Below are 21,128 nucleotides of genomic sequence, written 5' to 3'. Positions count from 1 at the left end.
TACTCTGTTACGAAACTAAATGAACATATGCTTGGCGATCCTTTACTGTATTACGATCCTGACGAATTTAAAGATATCTGTCCAAGAGTAATGTAATTTTATTTTCTTTGAATCAAATTATTCTTATTATTTTATAAGATAGTAATACCTCAAACTCCACATTTATTTTTAACATTGCTTCAGCATTGTTCTAAAAATTAAAAAGAAAAATAATTAAAATAACGCAATAAAATTAAGACACATTAACGGGTCTTCAATGATAAAATAATTAAAATTTTAAAAATTTATACATATTTTGTACATATAATATAATTGACTCAAAATGTGATTTTATTCGTTTCCACTCTATGTAAAGTTTCTATAAAAAATTATAATCTCTCAAATATACAGGATGTCCCAGATTATTTCGGACAATACTCGTGTGCAGATAGAGTGGACGAAATTGAGTCGAAAAGTGCTCTATCATTTTTTTTTTATAACGCTCAATAAAAGAGTTATTATTGAGTAAAGTCTGGCCAATCAGCGCCGATCTTTAGTCAGGCGGACGTCGGTGAGCTGCGCGCCTGTAGTGTGCGCCGCTGCACACTTCACAGCGCGCGGCTCACTTCACAGCACGCGGCTCACCGCCGTTCGTCCGGCTAAAGATTGGCGCTGATTAGCCAGACTTTATTCAATAATAACTCTTTTATTAAGTGTTATAGAAAAAAATGATAGAGGACTTTTCGACTCAGTTTGATCCGCTCTATATGCACACGAGTCCCAAATGATCTGGGATATCCTGTATATGTAATCCAAAGTTAGTTTCAAATTTTATCACTTTTAAATAAAATTCAAGTTGATTAATATACAGCTCGTACAAGATTAAATGATGATTGTGAAGGTAGCATAGCAACGACTGACGGGGGAAGTGAATTGGCAGTTCGCATAATCGTGTGTGAACAACCATCCGTTTCGAATATTCAATTAAGTGACGCGAGTGCAGTGTCCCGCGCCGCCATTCAGAGAACGTTTCATTTATTCTCTACGCTCGAGGAAGCTGATCGAATTAGCGTGGCGTCATTAAAATTTTTTTTTCATTACGCCATGCCCGGTCTCGCGCACGCGATCGCCGTAAGGCCCAGCCATGTAGCGGCGGTGACACGCTTCGCTGATGCCGAAGGGGAAGCATGCTCTGAATGGTCCCTTGTATGCGAGGAAAGCCTCACTTTGTTCGCCAGCGTAAGTAAGAAAGGGGAAGCAGAGGACAAAGAAGTGTTAAGATTGTCGTTGAGCGAGTGAGAACGAGCCATTTGCTAAAATGGAATTGAGAATTTTATTTCGAGAAGGGTATAGCGAGTAACGATCCTTTTGAGATGTCAAAGTACATGAAACACGTGATCAGACTTTTTGACAATATCTCTTTATAATATTTAGAGAAAAGAATTTTGTCTTTTTAAATTTAGCCACGTTCTATATAATTATTTTACGTAAATATAATTGATTGTCCATAAGCGCGTGTAATTTCAACGCGAATTTTATTCAAATGTGCGACAGAGACACCTTTACCTCCGCATATAAATGCGATTTAAATATGATTTTGATTCGATTTCACTCGAGTTTATCGACACATTACAGTTATTCGACGTATCTGAATTTTTGACAGCTATTGCCATGAATAAAAAAATATTATTGATTATAGAGAAGTGAAGATTCGTGGCCAGCGGGTGCTATTTATCGCGTGACGTCATTCATTCTGCACAAATTAGATTAATCAATTAACGGAACGTATATAACATTCGAAATTTAAGTACGTATTTCGTCAGATTGGCCTATCGTGATATTGATGCGTTTTCGCTCAGGTCTTTTTGATCAGAAGGAAAATTCGCGTAGTTACCCTAACCGATCCGGGGACATATTAGGTGTACAACTTTGCTTCCGCCGTTTTCCTATAGATGGCTTTAGCGGTAAGTAGCGGTCGAAATAAATAGATCATAGACGTCATGCGATAAAATTGGGCATCCGTCAACATAACCCCATAGAAACATTAGTCGATTTGTGTCCGCGTCATAAAGTTATTCTCGATTGAAAATGTCAGTTTACGAGCCAAATTCTCGTCATTTGCGGGAGGTTTTAATTTTCTGCTTCAATATGAAGAAATCTGCGGCTGAGACTTATCGAATGCTCTCAAATACTTATGGTGAAGCCACTATTAGCGAAAGAACGTGTCGCGAGTGGTTTCAACGCTTCAAGAACGGTGATTTTCACGTCGAAGCGCGGCATAGCGGTGGAAGAGAGAAGGTTCTCGAAGATGCAGAATTGGAGGCATTACTTAATGAAGACTCGAGTCAAAGTCAAAAAGAATTGGCACGATGGACAATACTTTGAATCATAAATGTATAACCAGTTTTTTACAATAAAGCCTCGAATTTCGGGAAAAAAACGGCGGAAGCAAAGTTGTACACCTAATATTTCCCGCGTCAACGGGAAGGGAAATTAGGTCGATCTGGAGATTACGTTTTCCGCCGTGCGCTCTCTCTCCATCCTGTCCCTTTCGTTGATTAAGCTACGCTTGCGGAATAGTGAGCAGACAAAGGTGGGGAAAGAGCCGAAGGCGACTTCCTCTCGGCCTCGTTTAAACTTGTTAGTTTCGACCCATTCGCCGCTAGAGTTCTTCGCGGCGAAAGGAATCCACTACTTTATCCTCTCCTCTCCTCTACATGTAGGGATACTTCACGTATTCTTTTTCATCGATTGTTCTTCGAGTAACGTATGCTTTTTCTTCCGAATTTTTTCCTCCCTTTTTAATCCATCGCGCTCCGTTCGCACTTCATCGTAAAATGTCTCTTGTTAATATCGCCGATTGTGATCACATTTTTGGAATTTTCGTAACAGCTTCCCTCTCGCGTTTATGTAATTAAATCTTAGAGAATTAATTTTGTTTGTTACATAGTTTAAAAGAACGATATTGGATACAAATTTTGTATACATAGTTTGAGCTGTAAACGAAATTGTAAACCCTGCGAAATTAATTTTCAGAAAAAACCTTTAAAAGTGATAAAAATAAACACGATATCTTTATCAATACTAATAAACGTGAATCATAATCATGAATTCTAAATATTAGGATGTATGTCAATTACATATATAGCTGTGCAACAGAGAGAGAATAGAGAGAGAGAGAGAGAGAGAGAGAGAGAGAGAGAGAGAGAGAGAAAGAAACGTACTACTTTTATTCTGGTATCACTGCGTTTGATATAAATATCGATTGCTACATTTATCAGCCAAGGCTATCGCAATCAAGCGCAAGAAATCATCTGGCTCACGGCACTTTGTTGTTGTCGGATCTTGCGTAATTGCTGAGACCGGGACTCTCATTTCTCAGACACTTAACAAAGAGCACGCAGAGCTCTTCCTCGTGGAGCGTTTCATCTCTGTTTGCGCGCGACCGGTTCGTATCGGCGAAATCCGGTCTAAATCGAGTTTTCAGAAAAATGTTGAAGGCAAAAATAACAAACGACCCTTTGCTCTCCCTTGTGGCGGAGCGACGTCGAGGAGAGGGAAGGGAAGAGAGGAAAGGACGGGCGTTCAGAAATAATCTAGAAAGAAGGGAGAGCTGGACAAACCATCTGTAACCTGCCACGCGCGAGATTGTGGATGGCACGACCCGAGGGCGAACCATAAATTATAGTTACCCTCCGCTGTCTATAATAAATTGTCCGCTGCCCCGCGAATCCCTCCTCGCCTCTTTTCCATTCTATAAAATTGTCCTTTATCCAAACTCTCTGGCCTTGTCGCGAAACCAGAAGATCTCATTAAACATCGATGAATTTTCGCACATGTTTAAATGTCAGAAAGAATATCGGTTTCGTAACTCGTTCGCGAGATTCAAAAACGGTTCAAAGTATTTTTACACGATGTATAGAACTTAATAATATTTTTATTATAAATGAAAAAAAGATAATCTTTTTTAAAAGGAGAGCGCAAGAATTGTAAATCGATAAGAAATTAATATTTTGTAATTATAAATTTATAACCGTGTTATTAGATAGTTCTATTTTGTATAATTTATTTTTAACACGGAATTATACACGGGGTGATGGGCAACAATCGATTCATATCCAATTTACATCTTTATTACCTGATATCGAGTCGCAATTGACGGTGGCGTTAATACACATTATTCAAATGCCTAGGGATATCTAACTTTGTTAATTGATATTCTGTTCGTGAATATTATGGAAGAGAGAAATCGAGAGCCATGAGAGTTTGTAGACGAAATGATTTATATTTGTTTACGTGTAAAAATGTTATCTTTAGCGAAAACTTCTAGTTTAAGATCGCTATTATTCAAGCAATCGTAACCTGCCGCGATGGAACATTGCCAGAAATCTTTCTACTCTAGCACGATTGCGTCCGTGGTCACGATGAATAGTGCGACATCGCACGAAAAATTGGCAACGACATTTTCGCTTCCATTATCCTTCATCTCTAACGACCTCGGAGAGATCGGAAAAAAGTGAACTGAACGCCGGTGCGATAATAAAAATGTTGATCTCTTGTCTCGCGAACGAAAAGCGAAAGAATGATCAAATGGAAATTAATGGACAAAATATGTTTAATATATTTTCTTTATAATCCATTCATCTTCGACTTGCTCCAAATCATAAATAACACGCTAATCTAATTGACAATTGCACAATCAATCGAGAACAAACAAATATTTTTAAACTTAATTATGAGAGATTTAATTGAAAATTTGTAATCTCAATTGCCAATTTGCAATTCACAACTTTATCGATATTAATTTATTTAATTAAACTGGTAATTTATTAGTAAAAATAATAAAAAAAAAACATAAACCGATTAAGCTTACAAAAAGAAGCTTTTATACAGAGTATTTCGGACCTTTTATCGAATTATTCAACTCACATTTCACATTTATCGATGTTAATCTTTAGAAATCAGGAATCCGATTGTTCATCTCTAGCTTAGCTTCTTTCTAGAAGATCATTATAGTATATATTTATAATCTCTAACGCCGTGAATTGAAAAATTTCTCACAAAAGAAATAAACCTATTATTTGGTTTTTAAAGATTAACATTTTACATCTTAAAATTACATCTGCGGAGCATCGAAACTCACGAGAGATGATATTGTTTTGCAGCACATGGTGCAGACAGGAATGGCTGCGCCCTATGGTGGGGGTGTCTTTCCCCCTCCGGTGAACGGGGTCGCGGGTGTCGTGGGGGCGGCTGGTGCAGCCGGTGACGTTAAACCACCGCCGCCAGTGCCGGTGAAGGAGGAGAGCGCTGGTGCACCCCAGCAACCACCCCCGGCTGGCGGGCCCCAGGTGCCACCCGCGGCGGGTGCACCCCATCCTGCCGCCCCTGGTGCGCCGACCGCGGCCAGCTTCAGTCCGCCTCCGCCTCCGAATGGGGTCGATCAACAGGCCATCGTAAGTTTTGACTCTTAATCGAATACGGTCATGTCGGATCATTCGATGACTGCTCACTTCGATTATAATTCGCAGTATGATATTAATGATTAGGCTGGAGTCAGGGACTTTATTCGCAGGTTATATTGCACTATACACGTGAGAGCGAATCGTGATAATAAATTTAATCAGGGTTGGGAAGGTTACTCTATAAAAGCATCGCGTTACCGTTACCGTTACTTGGAAACTAACGATTCGTTACTTTTTCATTTTTTATAATGCTAAAATAAGCTGTTAGATTATAAAATTATTTAATAATCAATATTAAATGTAATAATCTATGTTAAAAACTCTAAATTAGTCTCTATATGGCACAAGCGTTTTTTATATTAAACTTATTTAATGATTCTAATTTTTTTATGTTAATATCTTTACTTTTTAATACACTTATCTTTATAGGAATTTAAATTGTAATTTACATATTCTTATTACGTCGGAAATTTTTGTCAAACATTACTTTTAAATATTGATAATATTGTTAAGAGTGTATATTCCAATATTCACTGCCAGTATTGTAAAATCTATAATTTATACATTACTATAGATTTTTAGTACTGGCAGTGACTACCAGAATGCAGCCTATGTGATAGAAGACTACGAAATATTTTTCAAAAAATACATCTATCTTTTTGAATAGATGTAAGATAACAAAGAACCGAAAAGTAACGGCTAATTCGTTACCGTTACTGTAAAAATATAACGACGTTACAAACGGAAAAAAGTAACGATCGTTACCGAAAAAAGGTAACTGTAACGCTAACGACGTTACAAGTAACGCGTTACTTCCCAATCCTGATATACCTGGTATTTGCTTCATAAGCGGGTTCATCATTAGTTTATCTTATGAGACGTGTAATTACGTTTAGAAAATCAGTTATTATAATTTTATTCTTATCTCTTTATTTGGCTTTTATTTCTTCCATCATACATATAATAGAAAATACAATTGATACAACGAGACTTGATTCAATAGACTCGAGACTTACATCAGTTTTATCTCCCATCTTAATATGTATTAAAGTACAATATAAATAAGAGAAAGAGAGATAAGTTTAAAGAGAAAGAGAAGTAGTATTTTCAGACAATCGCATTGTTCCTTTCTCTTGGAATAATACATCTTTCTTGATCTTTTTTATAACGGACATCGTTCTTCCATTGATAAATAATATTGCGACAACTGCTTTGTATAACTGCTTGTATTTGATAGAAGATTACAAAATATTTTTCAAAAAATATATCTATTGAATAGATATAAGATAATAAAGAACCGAAAAATAACGATAAAAGTAACGGCTAATTCGTTACCGTTACCGTTACAAATAGAAAAAAGTAACGATCGTTACCGAAATAAAGTAACTGTAACGCTAACTTTGACGTTACAAGTAACGCGTTACTTCCCAATCCTGAATTTAATCATACATGCATAGTAGCGGGATTCGATTTTATAAATATTATATTTATTTGTTTGAAGAATGACAAAATAGTTATAGGAAATATTTTTCCGAACCATTCCTATACGTTGTATGTATTTTGTATAAAAGCAAGGGAGAATCTTTTACATAACCACTTTATACAATCTCTGTCTCGCCTTTCGTGAACACGTAATACGTTCCGACCATAACATTATTGACCATTTGAGCCGGTGTGGCGTAACGAGATTGCATACAGGATATTTTAGAGTAAGCTCGTTAATCTTTTTTTTTAGCTATCGTTAAATTACGTTAAATGAGCTCGTGCGAACACGCGTCTTTCCAAGATTGTGGTGGCGCATTCCATCATCGGAAAAGCAAAATTCTCTTCGAAACGTGTCTCTCATTCTTTCTTCATCCTGGGGTTTATTTTTTTTTTTTTTTCTTCTTCTTCCGCGAAGAGAAGGAGCGGTCGTTGTCCCGTCACGTAGTTGCGATCGCAGTCAATGATTCCGGACACGTATATGAATGGGGAGAGGTGACATTGCTGCATTGACGACGAATGAATTCCATGAGAGGACCCTTGTAATTCATAACAGAATACGCAATGGACGGGGAAGAGGCGAGAAGTTATTTACTCGTTGAATAAAAGAATTTTCTCACTGGATATTTCTTTCGAAGTTGAAATGATGATACTCGCGACTTGGACATATTTCCGCGAAATCGGAACTTCCATTTTATTTCTATTCACTCGCGCAAAGAAAGATAATTTCGTGAAAATAACGTAATCAACGTTAATATATTTATATTCAAAATTTAAACACAAAAAATGTTTTTGTCTAAAGGAATATAACAATGATTCAGAAATAAGACTATGTGTCGCGTGTCACATAATCGCATTTATCTAAAATCAGCTGATTTTTATACACGTATGCTAATTTTGGGAACGGTAATTCTAATATATTTGAAACGATTTATTACGTAATTGAATTAATAAAATTCGTTAAATCCGAGTGATTTTCAAGTAGATTAATTCCAGAAGCGATAAAAAATTTAGCAAGTTTTATCTCGATGCACAGGCTTGTAAAACCTTATTGCACTTTAAATTCAATCTCTCGTTAGCGAATGTAATCGATGTCGTACGATTTAATTGGGAATATACGGGCGTTTCATGCTTGCATGGCAATCAGAAAAACACAGACTTATTTTAAACGCGACTTGATTTCTTTTTTCTCTTTGTTTCGTCTACTTTCGGATGAAACGCAAATACAGTTTATTGCATTATTTGTCAGATGATTAGTGTAGCGTATCGAGTTGTAACTTTTCCCATTCTGCTACAAATTATTGATTATATTTTCTTGCGTTAGCTCGCGTCTATTTCTGTGCTTCTACATGATTCGCATTTGAAACGAAGGTGTCTTTCGAAAATATTCATAGATTTGCATTCTTTAGTTGATCCTCGAATTCTCAAGCAACATTTTTATTCGCCACATTTATGATTGTATCCTTTAAATTTAAATGAATCTATCGTGCGCAAAAATATTGATTTCTTCGCGTAAAACTCTTACATTTTTAAGAAAAAAAATGAGGAATTAGATTAAACAAATTACAATAAAGAGAGTTCATTGGAAACTGAACATATTAATGTGATATATTAATTATGTAATTTTATTTTTTCCTTTTTATATTTTAGCTAATTTTATATAAAATCTCACAGATCTTTTTCCATACAAATTTTTTGCAATGTGTTTTAAAATAAAAAAAGTATATATATATATATACCAGGTATATAAATATGAAACCGGAATTTGCCCATAGCTGGCCCTAGCTGTCAATGTAGTTACCGTCAAACCGCGTCATTGGCGCCATTTTCTTGTTTTGACATCTGATAAAGATTTTCAACTCACAACAATACAAGTTTCATACAACAGCATAGTTTTTAATAGCGTTGAACATGTCGAATTTTGTGCCTGGAAACTACGATTTGCGGACAGCATTGATTTTCCGTTACCATTTGAAGAAAACTGCTGCAGAATCGCATCGAATGCTTGTCGAAGCTTACGGTGAGCATGCTCTTGGTAAATCACAGTGCTTCGAGTGGTTTAAAAAATTCAAAAGTGGCGATTTTGACGTGAGAAACGAAGAACGTGCAAGACCACCGAAAAAGTTTGAAGACAGCGAATTGCAAACATTGTTGGATGAGGATGACGCTCAAACGCAACAACAACTCGATTCGAATCAAGCTTTGCGTGAAAAACGACCAGAATATCAAAAAAGGCAACACAAAGTGATTTTGCTTCATGATAATGCACCATCACGCACAGCAAAACCGATCAAGGAAACGATTGAGGCGTTTAGTTGGGAAATACTTTCGCATGCGGCTTACTCACCAGACTTGGCTCCATCCGATTACTACTTATTTGCATCGATGGGACACGCACTTGCCGAGCAGCGCTTCACTTCTTACGAAAATGTACGAAAATGGCTCGATGACTGGTTTGCCTCAAAGGAGCAACAGTTTGTTTGGCGTGGCATCCACAAATTGTCAAAGAGATGGGAAAAATGTATAGCTAGCAATGGGCAATACTTGGCATAAAATATTTTTTATCATTTTCATACAATAAACGTGTATTTTCTATACAAAAATTCCGGTTTCATATTTATATACCTGTATAGGTTTAAGCTTCCAGATCTATTCTTTTTAAAATGCTGTCATTATTCACGCACCTGTTTTTAAAGCGAATCCATTCAGAAACGATCGATTTTATGCTTCTGGCAAGTGCTAAATGATTAATCAGCAATTGCGTTTTAATAGTCGTACGCGGGTGAATCCTCTTTGTTTGAAATTGGTTAGCGGTCCAGAGGGAAACGACGTCGTTCGCATGATAGATACGCGATTTCGAGATATAATCCGGTGCCATTAATTCACTTGAAATTCATACGCCGCGTCGATGCGTAGAGGCTCATCGAAAAGCTACAATGCGTTCTCATTCCGTCGACCGTCTCTCCCATTCATATTACCATCGGAGACCACCGTGACCAAGGTTTTCATCTCTGATTTACGACCATCCTGAGTTACGCGAACGCGAGGATAACGACAATCGCCGTTCGCGCAATATCGTATACATATAAAAAAAAAAATAATAATAATAATAACATCCATAAGTTCCGTATAAAAAAATTAATTATCGACATTGATGACATTGATATAAATCTGGTTAGTTTCGCGCGACTTCTCCCTGTATTTTACCTTCGCTGTTCTCATACATTGCTCGTCAATTCGAGAGATCGATATATCTCTGTGCGAGAAGGAACTGAATTACACTTGTATAGCGAATTGAATTAGAACTTTAACGAGTCTCCTAATAATTTTTATATTCTCGAGTTAGCCTACAATTATTCACGACTCTGATCTATTATTTTATTCAATTTTATATTCAATGTTTTTCTGCGACTACAATACACTAATTAACAACTTAACAGTAAACACATACATATCTGTATGTACTGTAAATTGGAGTGAAACTGTATTGTAGGGTTATTATCTAAACTTTATCGCGGACATTTTCAAATAATTTTCATTATTTTTATATATCAGCTGAAGATATCGTCTGAGAAAATACAAAGAATACGCTAAATGGCTAAATCAATAAAGAAATTCGTGGTTTTACGATTAAAAAAAAAAAAAAAAAAAAAAAAAAATGAAGTTGATTATTCTTGGCGTTTATGTCAGCAATTCTTTGTGTTACTATAAAACTATCGCGAGAAAATACAAACTCGAGCGCGCGTAATGTTATTTCATCATGGTTTGACGGTATCGCTTCCTTTTTTTTTCCCTCTCGCTAAAAGTCTGTGTCCGGCCGAAAGCCGAGTACGATTTCATAATAATCCCGCGCACAATTAGACGCAAAAAATGAATAATTCGCGGACAATGTCGCGGTTCCGGTCGTTTTGTCGCTTTGTCCCGCGATAAACGAATATATCTGCTTAATTAACCGGTTACTCATCGAGTTTGAGGAACATGCGCGCAATTCGCGTGAGCTTTCGCACGCGTGCAAGAGAATCACCTGGGACACAGGAATCTGCATTTCTACCCTGCAGTTTTCTCCGCCTCCACCATCTCCTCCTCCTCTAGCGCGCGTTTCTATCTTCCCCCATAATTTGATTCCGAACGGATGACCGCGCAATTGTATTGTGTTCGCATTGTTGCGACAACACGTATATTATATTTTTGACTCGGCTAAATCATAGCCTGTCATTCAAAAGGAAGATAGATCGCTGTCCCAAAATCGCTTCAATTTTGAAGATAAGGTAAATTATTAAGAAATTATCTTTGACATTAGTTCTAAAATTACATTTAATATTTAATTCAAAATATCACGAAAGGGATATGTCTATTTTTAATAAAATAATAGAGAACGAATTGATTTTATTAATAATGATTTGTAAATTAAATATTGCCAATTACGTACACTGTGTCGTAAAGAAATAGAAAATAGGAGAATGGATGACTTTTTTCATACAACTTTCTACTTTTCTACTAATTAGTTTTCCTCAACTCCTCCTAGGGAATATTACAACACAAGGATAATCTTGAATTCCCCAGTATAAAAAAAAAATTGTTTTTAAGAAAATTATTTACAATGTATTTTTTTAAACATTTTTTTTTTTTTTCGGCACTAATTAATTTGTATTATTATTCTGTACATAGAAGTATTACGGTAAAATTATCGAAAACTGAATATTTTACGAAATATTTTATTTTTTATATCAAAATATGTCAGATTATATAAAATATAAAATAACTCAAAAAGTACTTAATGAAAAAATACTTTATTTTAGTGTTTTGGAAAGCACTCGATGTCAGCTACAAGAATACTAAATAAAAAATGGGGGTTTCCATTTAAGATTTTAAAGTTGACCTTCACGTGACCTTCAAATGATTTTCCAGGGTCAAATCATTGTCACCATCTTATGGCCTCCTTGAAGCCACACAACTTTTGTTTGAAACATTTTTCGATTTAACGCAGTGTTTCTGAGATATTTGAGTGGGTCCTTTAAAATGGGACACCCTGTAGTTATCTAGAGATGCCTGAGGACTCGCGATGGCGCATTCAAGTTTCCCAGCATTAGGTGAAATGCCGTTGGACTCTCTTTCGAGTTAACTCGCACGAGACGGTCCCCGTTTTAGCAATCCCACCGTCTGAGAATAATTCCGTGCGAAAATTTCAAACGTCAAGACATATTATTGCTGAAATAACCCGGTTCAGCATTGTTTTATGCCATGGTCTGTTTTAAATTAGCGGAAGCACCTGAAAAGAAGAAGAAAATTTTCACCTGCAGTTATTTCAAAATTCATAAACGCTCTTAACTGAAATAAATGTTGTTAATGGTTTGCAACTTTTTTCATTTGTGTATTACATATTTTATTACATATTTCTTTCTTAAATAAACATAACGTTATATTATACTTATACTTAGTTAACATTAAATTAAAATACAGACAATATATTATTTATTTCCGCAACTTCTCCATTCATTATTATCTCGGTCTATCGTAAAGACCGCCTTTGAAAGTATCCGCTTATACGTAAGTACTTTCTTTCGCATATTTCGTGTTAGGGAAACGGAAATTGATCGTGGAATCGGCAGATAAAAAAAAAAAAAAAAAAAAAAAAAAACCCGAGACCCTCGAGTTATCATGAATATATTTTTTTGAAATATAAAGTCAGAAAGAGAGCAAAAATTTCTTTGGCTTTATATTTTTCCGCTCGCTGATAGCGTCTGCAGCATTCAGCGGCGTTCGTTAGTCGCAAGAAGTCGAGGTTGCTTTGCCGGTACTCGAATACGCTGTAAAGAGTTCGCTATTCGTCGAGTTTACCGGCGCGAAACTTCGGGGTTTGAATATTTTCCAACCTCCCCCCCCCCCCTCTCTCTCTCTCTCTCCTTCTCTTTTCCTCCTCGACAACCTGCCGCTAATGAATATAAAGTTGCGGCCGTTGTCTGGAAGTTTCTGAAATTGTCAAGTAGTGGCGAATTACCGCCGTGCCGTCGTATTCAACGAAGGAAAGTGTCCGTGCTAGCCGTTACGCATTGTTTCATTGTTTTCCGTCGCATTGCGCTAAGACCATTTGACGGAACAAGGGGCAATAAAAGGCGCTTTTCTTCATCACTCTTTTGATTATTCAAGTTTCTTGGCTTGTAAAAAAAAGATTGGAGAACTTGGAGACTCTCGCAAAAATTACTAGGATATTACTGCAAATTGTCTGCACTTTAAATTATAATAATGATACATTTTACCGACGAAAAGCTGGCATTTTTCTACGAAATTCATAAATTGTGACGACTTTAATATTTGATGGTTTAAGCAAATAACTCTAAGAAAATAATATTTTGACACCAACTAAGACAAGCGAGCAAGTATTCGTACAATATTTTATTTTATTCCGCGAGACTTCTATCGTCACTCTTTTTTCATCTGATTTTCATAGATTTTTAAATAATTAAAGGAGATTTATAAATAATGAGAGAAATAAAAACGAAAAGAAAACATTGTTTCGCAGGCTTGGTTTTTTTTTTTTTTTTTTTTTTTTTTGGAAATAAAAAGGGATAATTAACTCTATTCGATTTTTTGTTTTATCGGATAAACGTGCTGACGGCGCAAAAATAAAAACAAAAAATATTTTTGAAAATTGATAATTTTTTTCTTTTTTGGGGGGGAAGGGGGGGCAAACGCGTCTATCTATTATCCTGTATATTTTTGTTGTATCTTTAAAATAAACCGGGTAGGAAGAGGGATAAAGAAATGGCTTGAAATTTTGAAGCGAACGGCTATAAATCCTTGCCTTGAGAACGACACATCTCTATTATTCATGCCGGACTAAAAGCTTCTGGAATTGTACAGAATTCGCGAGCGTTTTCTCGCTTGATGACATTATTCGTCTTCCGCGGTTTACATCATTTGTCGGGTTTATCTCGTCTAACTTCTCGCGCGTTCCTTCATGCAGTGATTTGTATGCGTCTAATCTCATTCGCGCTAAGTCTATTTTATATACATATATAAATATACACAATGTAACAACAAAATTCAATGAAGATTTATATCCATACTTTTCTATATCGTAATCTGCGATAATAAAATTTTCTAAACTAAGCTTCGCTGCAAAAACGGTATCTTAGATGATTCTATCATTATCGATACACAAATCGCAAAAAAAAAAAGAAAATATAATCGGTTAGTAAGCATATATTAACTATAGATTAATGTCTTGTTCTTATAGGCGTTATAAATAATTTTGTATTCATGTTTAATATTTTTCATGGAAATAATTACGATAATGTTTTGTCGAGGACTAGAATTCATGGAAAATAATTTATAATCTGGTTAGAGAATCTTATGAATGCGAAGATGTAAAATTTTTTAAGTCTTTCCTTCCACTCTTCTTGATTGCTACAATAAAATATGAATGTTGTTACCCGCGTAGCAATTATATTAACAACCGTCTTCCTACACTTCCATTTACATAATATTTCATCACACCGCAAATTTGCATTTTCGCTCCGTAGATGAATCTTTTACCGCTAACAAGCCGCAATTATATTAAAGCAGACGAAGTTACGAGAGCAAAATATACTTTTGGCGCACATGAAATTCATGTAAAGCACGTCTCGCTTAAATTTGTCCAACGATTCTCTCGTTGTTGCAAACTTGTCAGCCGTTCGCTCGAGGCCGACGAGCATTACTATTTCGAAAGTTGCACGAATAAATGTTCGTATCAATCGACGTCCGAGTGTACTTTGCGCATCTCCGTCGTCAACGAAGTACACTGCCGGAATATCAAACAGTTCGTTTGAATGCCGATTTCTATTGACAGAGATAGAAGCGAGCTAACGAGGGTAGATCGAGAGACTCCTCGATGAGACGCGGACGGAGTCTCGAAAAAATTTAATTTGCCAGCTTTGATGCATATATATATATATAAAATTTATATAAATTTTATATATATATATATATATAAAATTTGTTCAATCTAGAATAAAGATATTTTATGCGATAGCATATAAATTAAATCCACGTGGTTTAGGAAAGAAGAGCGAAATGTAAACAATAGAGATAAATAAGAAAAAATTGATTTAAAAAATACTATCCTGTGCATTCTATTAATTTCATATAATTTCCGCCAAATGTTATGGGCGAAGTGTTCAGAGATTATTACAAAAATTCCTCTCGAAGAATAATATAATGATCCTTCGCATCTCTGTTTTTCTTTATCTCTTTATTGTTCTCTTTCCCTTTTGTTCTTGTAATAAATCTTTTGAATTCCAATCTTCCGCATCCGATTAAATACTTATAAATACAAATAAGCATAAACAAGCTTTCTTAAAAACACAATAAGTACAAAAATACAATGCCTGGATTAAGATACATAATAAGTAACCGCGCAAATACTTTGAAGCTTTCTTTAAGCTTATATTTTTTTATTAATCTTTTTTGTCCACTTACGTTCATGCTTTTTACGAATACGCGAAGTCTTGAGAAGAATAATCTCGTACGAATGAAACATCAATATCCGCAAAGTCGAGAGAGGAAATATGCCGATGGGATTCCAATTTTTTGCGAACGTCATTCGTCAAATTGGAATAATTTCGTCAAATTGACATAGCCAGTTCTCAATCACGAAACGACAGAGAGCAAAGGGATATACTCTTCGTTTCGTTTGTGACACGTCATGTTATATTCTTTGTTAGGAAGGCATTAGAGTCTTTTTCAATGATTCAAACTAGTTTATTGTATATTTAATGAATTTCCACTTCTACAAACGTTATATTTTATATTAATTAATGAAATAATGAAATTGTTTGAAATAAATAATAGATAGAATACATAAGAAAAGATAGCGTTTTTCTCTAGGAAATTATGGTCTGACATTTCAATAATAAATTTTAATTATTAGGTGTACAATTTTGCTTCCGCCGTTTTCCTATAGATGGCTTTAGCGGTAAATAGCGGTCGAAATAAATAGATCATAGACGTCATGCAATAAACTTGGGCATCTGTCAACATAACCCCATAGAAACATTAGTCGATTTGTGTCCGCGTCATAAAGTTATTCTCGATTGAAAATGTCAATTTACGAGCCAAATTCTCGTCATTTGCGAGAGGTTTTAATTTTCTGCTTCAATATGAAGAAATCTGCGGCTGAGGCTCATCGAATGCTCTCAAATACTTATGGCGAAGCCGCTATTAGCGAAAGAACGTGTCGCGAGTGGTTTCAACGCTTCAAGAACGGTGATTTTCACGTCGAAGACCGGCATAGCGATGGAAGAGAGAAGGTTTTCGAAGATGCAGAATTGGAGGCATTACTTAATGAAGACTCGAGTCAAAGTCAAAAAGAATTGGCACGATCATTGGGAGTGACTCAACAAGCAATTTCAAAATGTATAATCAGTTTTTTACAATAAAGCCTCGAATTTCGGAAAAAAAAACGGCGGAAGCAAAGTTGTACACCTAATACATTTATCTTTTATCGAGATTAATTTTTTATTATCACTAGGCTTATAAATAATACGTCCTGTAATACGTCATTAAAGAATTTTAAAGCATCGCCAATATACATTTTTGTGTTATATCTTGTATTAAATAAACGTAAAAGGGCGAAATAAAAAGATGAAAATGTTCGGCAGAGAATAAAAACAGGCTGGAAAGAGAAAGAGATTATCGAAATTTTTCCGTGAATGATCGTTGTTCATGGCGTGCGTTAAAGGAGGGATCGGAGGATTTATTCCTGGATAGACGAGGACCGGTGGCTCGTTCTGCTTTCCACTCTGTTAAATTTCTGCCCGTCCGTCGTCGCGTCAGAAAGGCTACGCTTCCCTCTTTTGTACGCGTAGATTGGGGTGGGGAAAAAAAGTTTCAATCTCCTGCGAAACAAGCTTTCACCGACGTCATAAAAGCGCGCCCGGAAGCGTATCGACGCGCTCTCATTGCGGCTTGTAATCCAGCGATGATACGCCAGCCGATGCGTAATGAGTAGTTCATTGAGCAGTAATACTCAATCCGGAAAATTAAAAAAATTTGCAGAGAGATAATGATGAGATGTGTGTGGAACAAAACAAATATTTGATAAGAGATTTTTTTATTAAAATAATAATTGTATGAAAAAATGTTTAATAAGATATTAGAGATCTGTGTAATTTTTACAAATATAAATATAATTCAGTATTAATATTCTTATTTGACGTGATTGTTAGGTACTCATTAAGAGATAGATTCTAAAGCCTTGAAATTTTTGAATAACTGCGAATGATAATTTCTGAAATTTACTCATTTTTTTTTTTTTTTTTTTCAAAATTGATATTCCGACCTCTCTCTATATTTTCTCCATTAATCGTGCGAATTTACATGCTAAAGGCAAGTGGCTCACCGCGATAAATTAATGGCTTCATACGTTTTCGATATTTCGCAAGTTTCGCACGCGAAGCAGCAGCTGCGTCTGACCGTGCGCGCCGCGCATTCACTTGGCGGCCGTTAGTAGTGCAGGCGTGATAAGGTCGGCCATTTGGCTGACCACTTTCAGATATTACCACTTGCAGTTTCCGCCGAGCTTCCCGACTTAACATGAACGATCATATTTCTGGTTTACGCGTACAGCGGCCGTTTACACGTACATTGTAAATCATTGTTTATAACCCGAGTGCGAGATTGGATGGACTCCGGTGATAATCCCATGCCTCGAAACGCCTTGATTGTACGTAATGGGGGAAAAACGGTGCAGCAAAATGTTACAACGAAACCATATACTTGTTAATGGCAAATCTTTTAGTTTCGCTTTATTTATGTTTTATTTTAACAACGAGAGCGATTCCTATTTTTTATAAAAGTTTCACGGTTTTAACGAGGAAATATCTGTACGTTGCTACATAATTTATTGTTATGTCACGGTAAAGAATTATTAAACACGAAACAGAACCGAGAGTGATTTATGTGTCATCGATGCAATCGGTCATAGCGACACGCAATCATTATGCATTATGCATTGCGGTTCACGTAAGGAGATAGTAGAATTTCTTTTATTGCCTAGATACATATAATAAAGATACCATATGCCTGTGCATGCGAGGCATATGCAATTTTATCGCGATAATTTGATACAATAATTATTTTATAACGTCAAGTTTGCCTTTCAATTTTCGAATCACGGAATGACCCTTTATTCCCATCTGTTCTAAACAGAGCGATTGTTTCACGTTATAATGCCGCGAATTTTTAAGGAAACGTCTAAAATGTTTGACAAATCTTTCCGTCTTCCTAATTGCACTGTGCGCGTTGTTGTTTATCGCAAATGAAGCAATGCTTCAACGTACCGCGAGCACAGCCATTATTACGCTCCGCGTCAACTCTGCCTTGCCGTGTGTATTATGTCAACGTATATTACGGTGTAACTCCGACGCCAAAGTATCGCGAACTAAAGTTTGCAGCCGCATCATCGAGTTGCCGTTTGCGCCATTTATTACTCACGACAGTCTCCGAAGCATCTTCTTCTTTATCGATTTACTTGCCGTCGCACGCGGCAATTATTTCACACGCCTATCAATCATTCATCCTGCGATAGACATATTGAAACACCGAGTGATGTTAATCTTTCCTTTTATTTCATAATAATTCACACTAGCTTTTTTTTCTTTTTTACGAAGATTTAAATATAAATATTATAGATTATGGATTTAATGCGGGTATAAATTGAAATATAATAATAGCGATATATGAGATGTAATATACAAATATTAGATATAAATTAAAATGTTATTTTGCTTTGTAGTTCTTCCTGTTTTTATCACGTAAATTTTCAAACGTGCGGTCTTTCTTTTTCCGACGACAGTCGGAGGTGTTTCAGGCCGCGGTTGCGGCAGCCGCAGCTGCAGCTGCGGGAGGTGGCGGTCAACAGCCCGCACCAACACCGGGCGGCAACGAGACCAACCCCGAAGGCGGAGTGGAGGCCGCTACGTTGGTACCTGTCACCTCAGGCGCGACGACACCTGCAACAGCGACACAGGGTACCGACCTGAAAGGTCAACCAAAACGCCTGCACGTCAGCAACATACCCTTCCGCTTTCGAGATCCTGATCTCAGAGCAATGTTTGGGGTAAGTATGATTTCTTCCTCCCAGCTTGTTTATGTCGACATCCCACACTGTCAGGAAGATTTGCTTGTCGCTCATTTAATTCTGACGTACGCAAGATAAATGAGATTTTCTATATATATATTGTAGGCCTTTTGTAAAATTTTTAGCTTTTTTATAAAAGAAAATTTATAAAGGCGAATACCTTTCTTTTCATTCGACAAAGATACATACAAAATTTTTTATAATTTGCACAATATTATTCTCTAGACATACATTTGATCATTTAATTTATTTTTCGGAATCATTATTTTGAAAGAAAAAAAAGAAAAAAGGGTAATTATTTACATTAACGGACACCTCGCCGATGATCTTGACCTTGACACATGTTGTCAAGGATATAATCCTGAGTAACTTTTTCTTATAACTTAATCGGCGGTCGTTGTTTATTAAAAAGTTATTAACAAATAAAGTTTAAGAAATAGAACATTATAATTTTTACATGAGTTTGTAATCTCCACGCAAAAAGCAAGATCCATCCGCATCAATATACGTTGTATAACTCAAATCAAATTTTCAGAAATAGATTTGGGTTAGGTTATATCTTCCGAAAGTGGAGCCCCCTCGTAGGAGGAGAGCGGAACCCGCTGCGTTCACGCATACACTTTCCCATTCATACAACAATGAGGTGAATCTCGCTTCGCGTTGTAAAGTATATGCATGGACACAGTGGATCCCCCCCCCCCCGCTTGTACGGGGGGCTTCACTCTTGAAAGATATAATTTAACCCAAACTTATTTCTGATATAAAACTAAAATTTGATTCAAGTTACGTTATACAATCAAAACCAAATTTTCATTTCGAAGCTTCAAGCTTTAATTTTAAATATCTTAAAAATTATAAGAGACCGCCGATTAAGTTATAAGAAAAAGTTACTCAGGGTCATGTCCTTAACAACATATATCAAGGTCAAGGTCATTGGCGAGGTGTCCGTTAATGTAAATAATTTAAAAAAAAAAAAAAAAAAATCTGTGAAAAATTAATATCTGTGTTCATAAATTTGATACTTATTAATGTGAATGGAAAAGCTTGTGATATTATCAACTAATATAATTATACAGTTATTAACGTATGACAATTTAATTAAAGGATTAATAAAATCAGGGGAAAGCTTTGTATCAGATTTCCTTTAATACCATGATTGAAAATTTCATAATAATCTGTGTCGGTATATTAATATTATAATATTCAATATTATATAATGTTTAGATTTTCCGAAAAATCGAGTTTCTAGGAATTTTTACTTTATTTATGTTTATTGATAACATGATATACGATATATTACAATATTAATATCATATTGTTATATTCTAATCTTGATAAATATATACTTTTTTCAGCAATTTGGGCCAATCCTGGATGTGGAAATCATATTTAACGAAAGGGGAAGTAAGGTAAGCCCACATCGAGCCTTTGGGCTGCGAGCCACCCCTGTCAACCTGCCCCTGACAATACCGTTAATTTTAAGCTAATATCATGCTGAACGAAATTCTCGCATCCAAAACGAATGTATTTTTATGTTCCCTCTTTTCAAAACTGTATACTAAACATATAATTCGTATTTATTTGTATAGCAGCTTAAAAATATGTACTTTTTGACAATCTACAATAAAATATATATCTTTCATAAAATTGATAATTTGAGATAAATGGAAATATTTTTCGAAACCGCGTTACACAATTTAGCGCGCAGTCATTATTTTCAAAATATTTATTATATAAGTTTCATCTTTTTCCTCCTTTGCTGTTCATAGCAATCGTGAAAATAGGCGCTGTAAGCGTGACTCGATTTTTCTATCATGTGTATATATATATATATATATATATATGAATTTTTCTTGTTTATTTATTGAAATAGTTTTCCGAGAATGTTCTGGAAGCGAGGATGTCGTGGAAGCTATAATAATTTTGTTAAGGGATGCAGCATCACGAAAGCTCGATACATATGTGTTTGTATATATACAGGGTGGTCCTCGTAACGGTCGCCACGATTTTTAAGGCACTTACAATAATCTGACATAAAAAAGTTTCAAACAAAAGTTGTGTGGCTTCAAGGGGGCCATAAG

General features: G+C 35.7%; 1 protein-coding gene across 10 annotated transcripts in view; it reads left to right on the top strand.

The window, feature by feature from the left end:
* Positions 1-21,128, top strand: part of LOC138941873 (RNA binding protein fox-1 homolog 2) — a 322,458-nt gene that overhangs the window by 189,460 nt on the left and 111,870 nt on the right. For all 10 annotated transcript variants that reach the window (XM_070311805.1, XM_070311804.1, XM_070311802.1 and 7 more), the window contains 3 exons: positions 5,145-5,435; positions 18,763-19,026; positions 20,403-20,456. In XM_070311805.1, coding sequence (XP_070167906.1) covers positions 5,148-5,435; positions 18,763-19,026; positions 20,403-20,456 — 606 coding nt within the window. In that variant the 5' untranslated portion in view covers positions 5,145-5,147. The remainder of the gene's footprint in view (positions 1-5,144; positions 5,436-18,762; positions 19,027-20,402; positions 20,457-21,128) is intronic.

The sequence above is a fragment of the Polyergus mexicanus genome, unplaced genomic scaffold (genome assembly GCF_030449975.1).
Source record: "Polyergus mexicanus isolate NDT 795.1 unplaced genomic scaffold, iyPolMexi1.0 SCAF_20, whole genome shotgun sequence".
NCBI lineage: Eukaryota > Metazoa > Arthropoda > Insecta > Hymenoptera > Formicidae > Polyergus > Polyergus mexicanus.
Note: the sequence above shows the minus strand (reverse complement) of the source record. Positions and strands in the feature narration are given on the sequence as shown.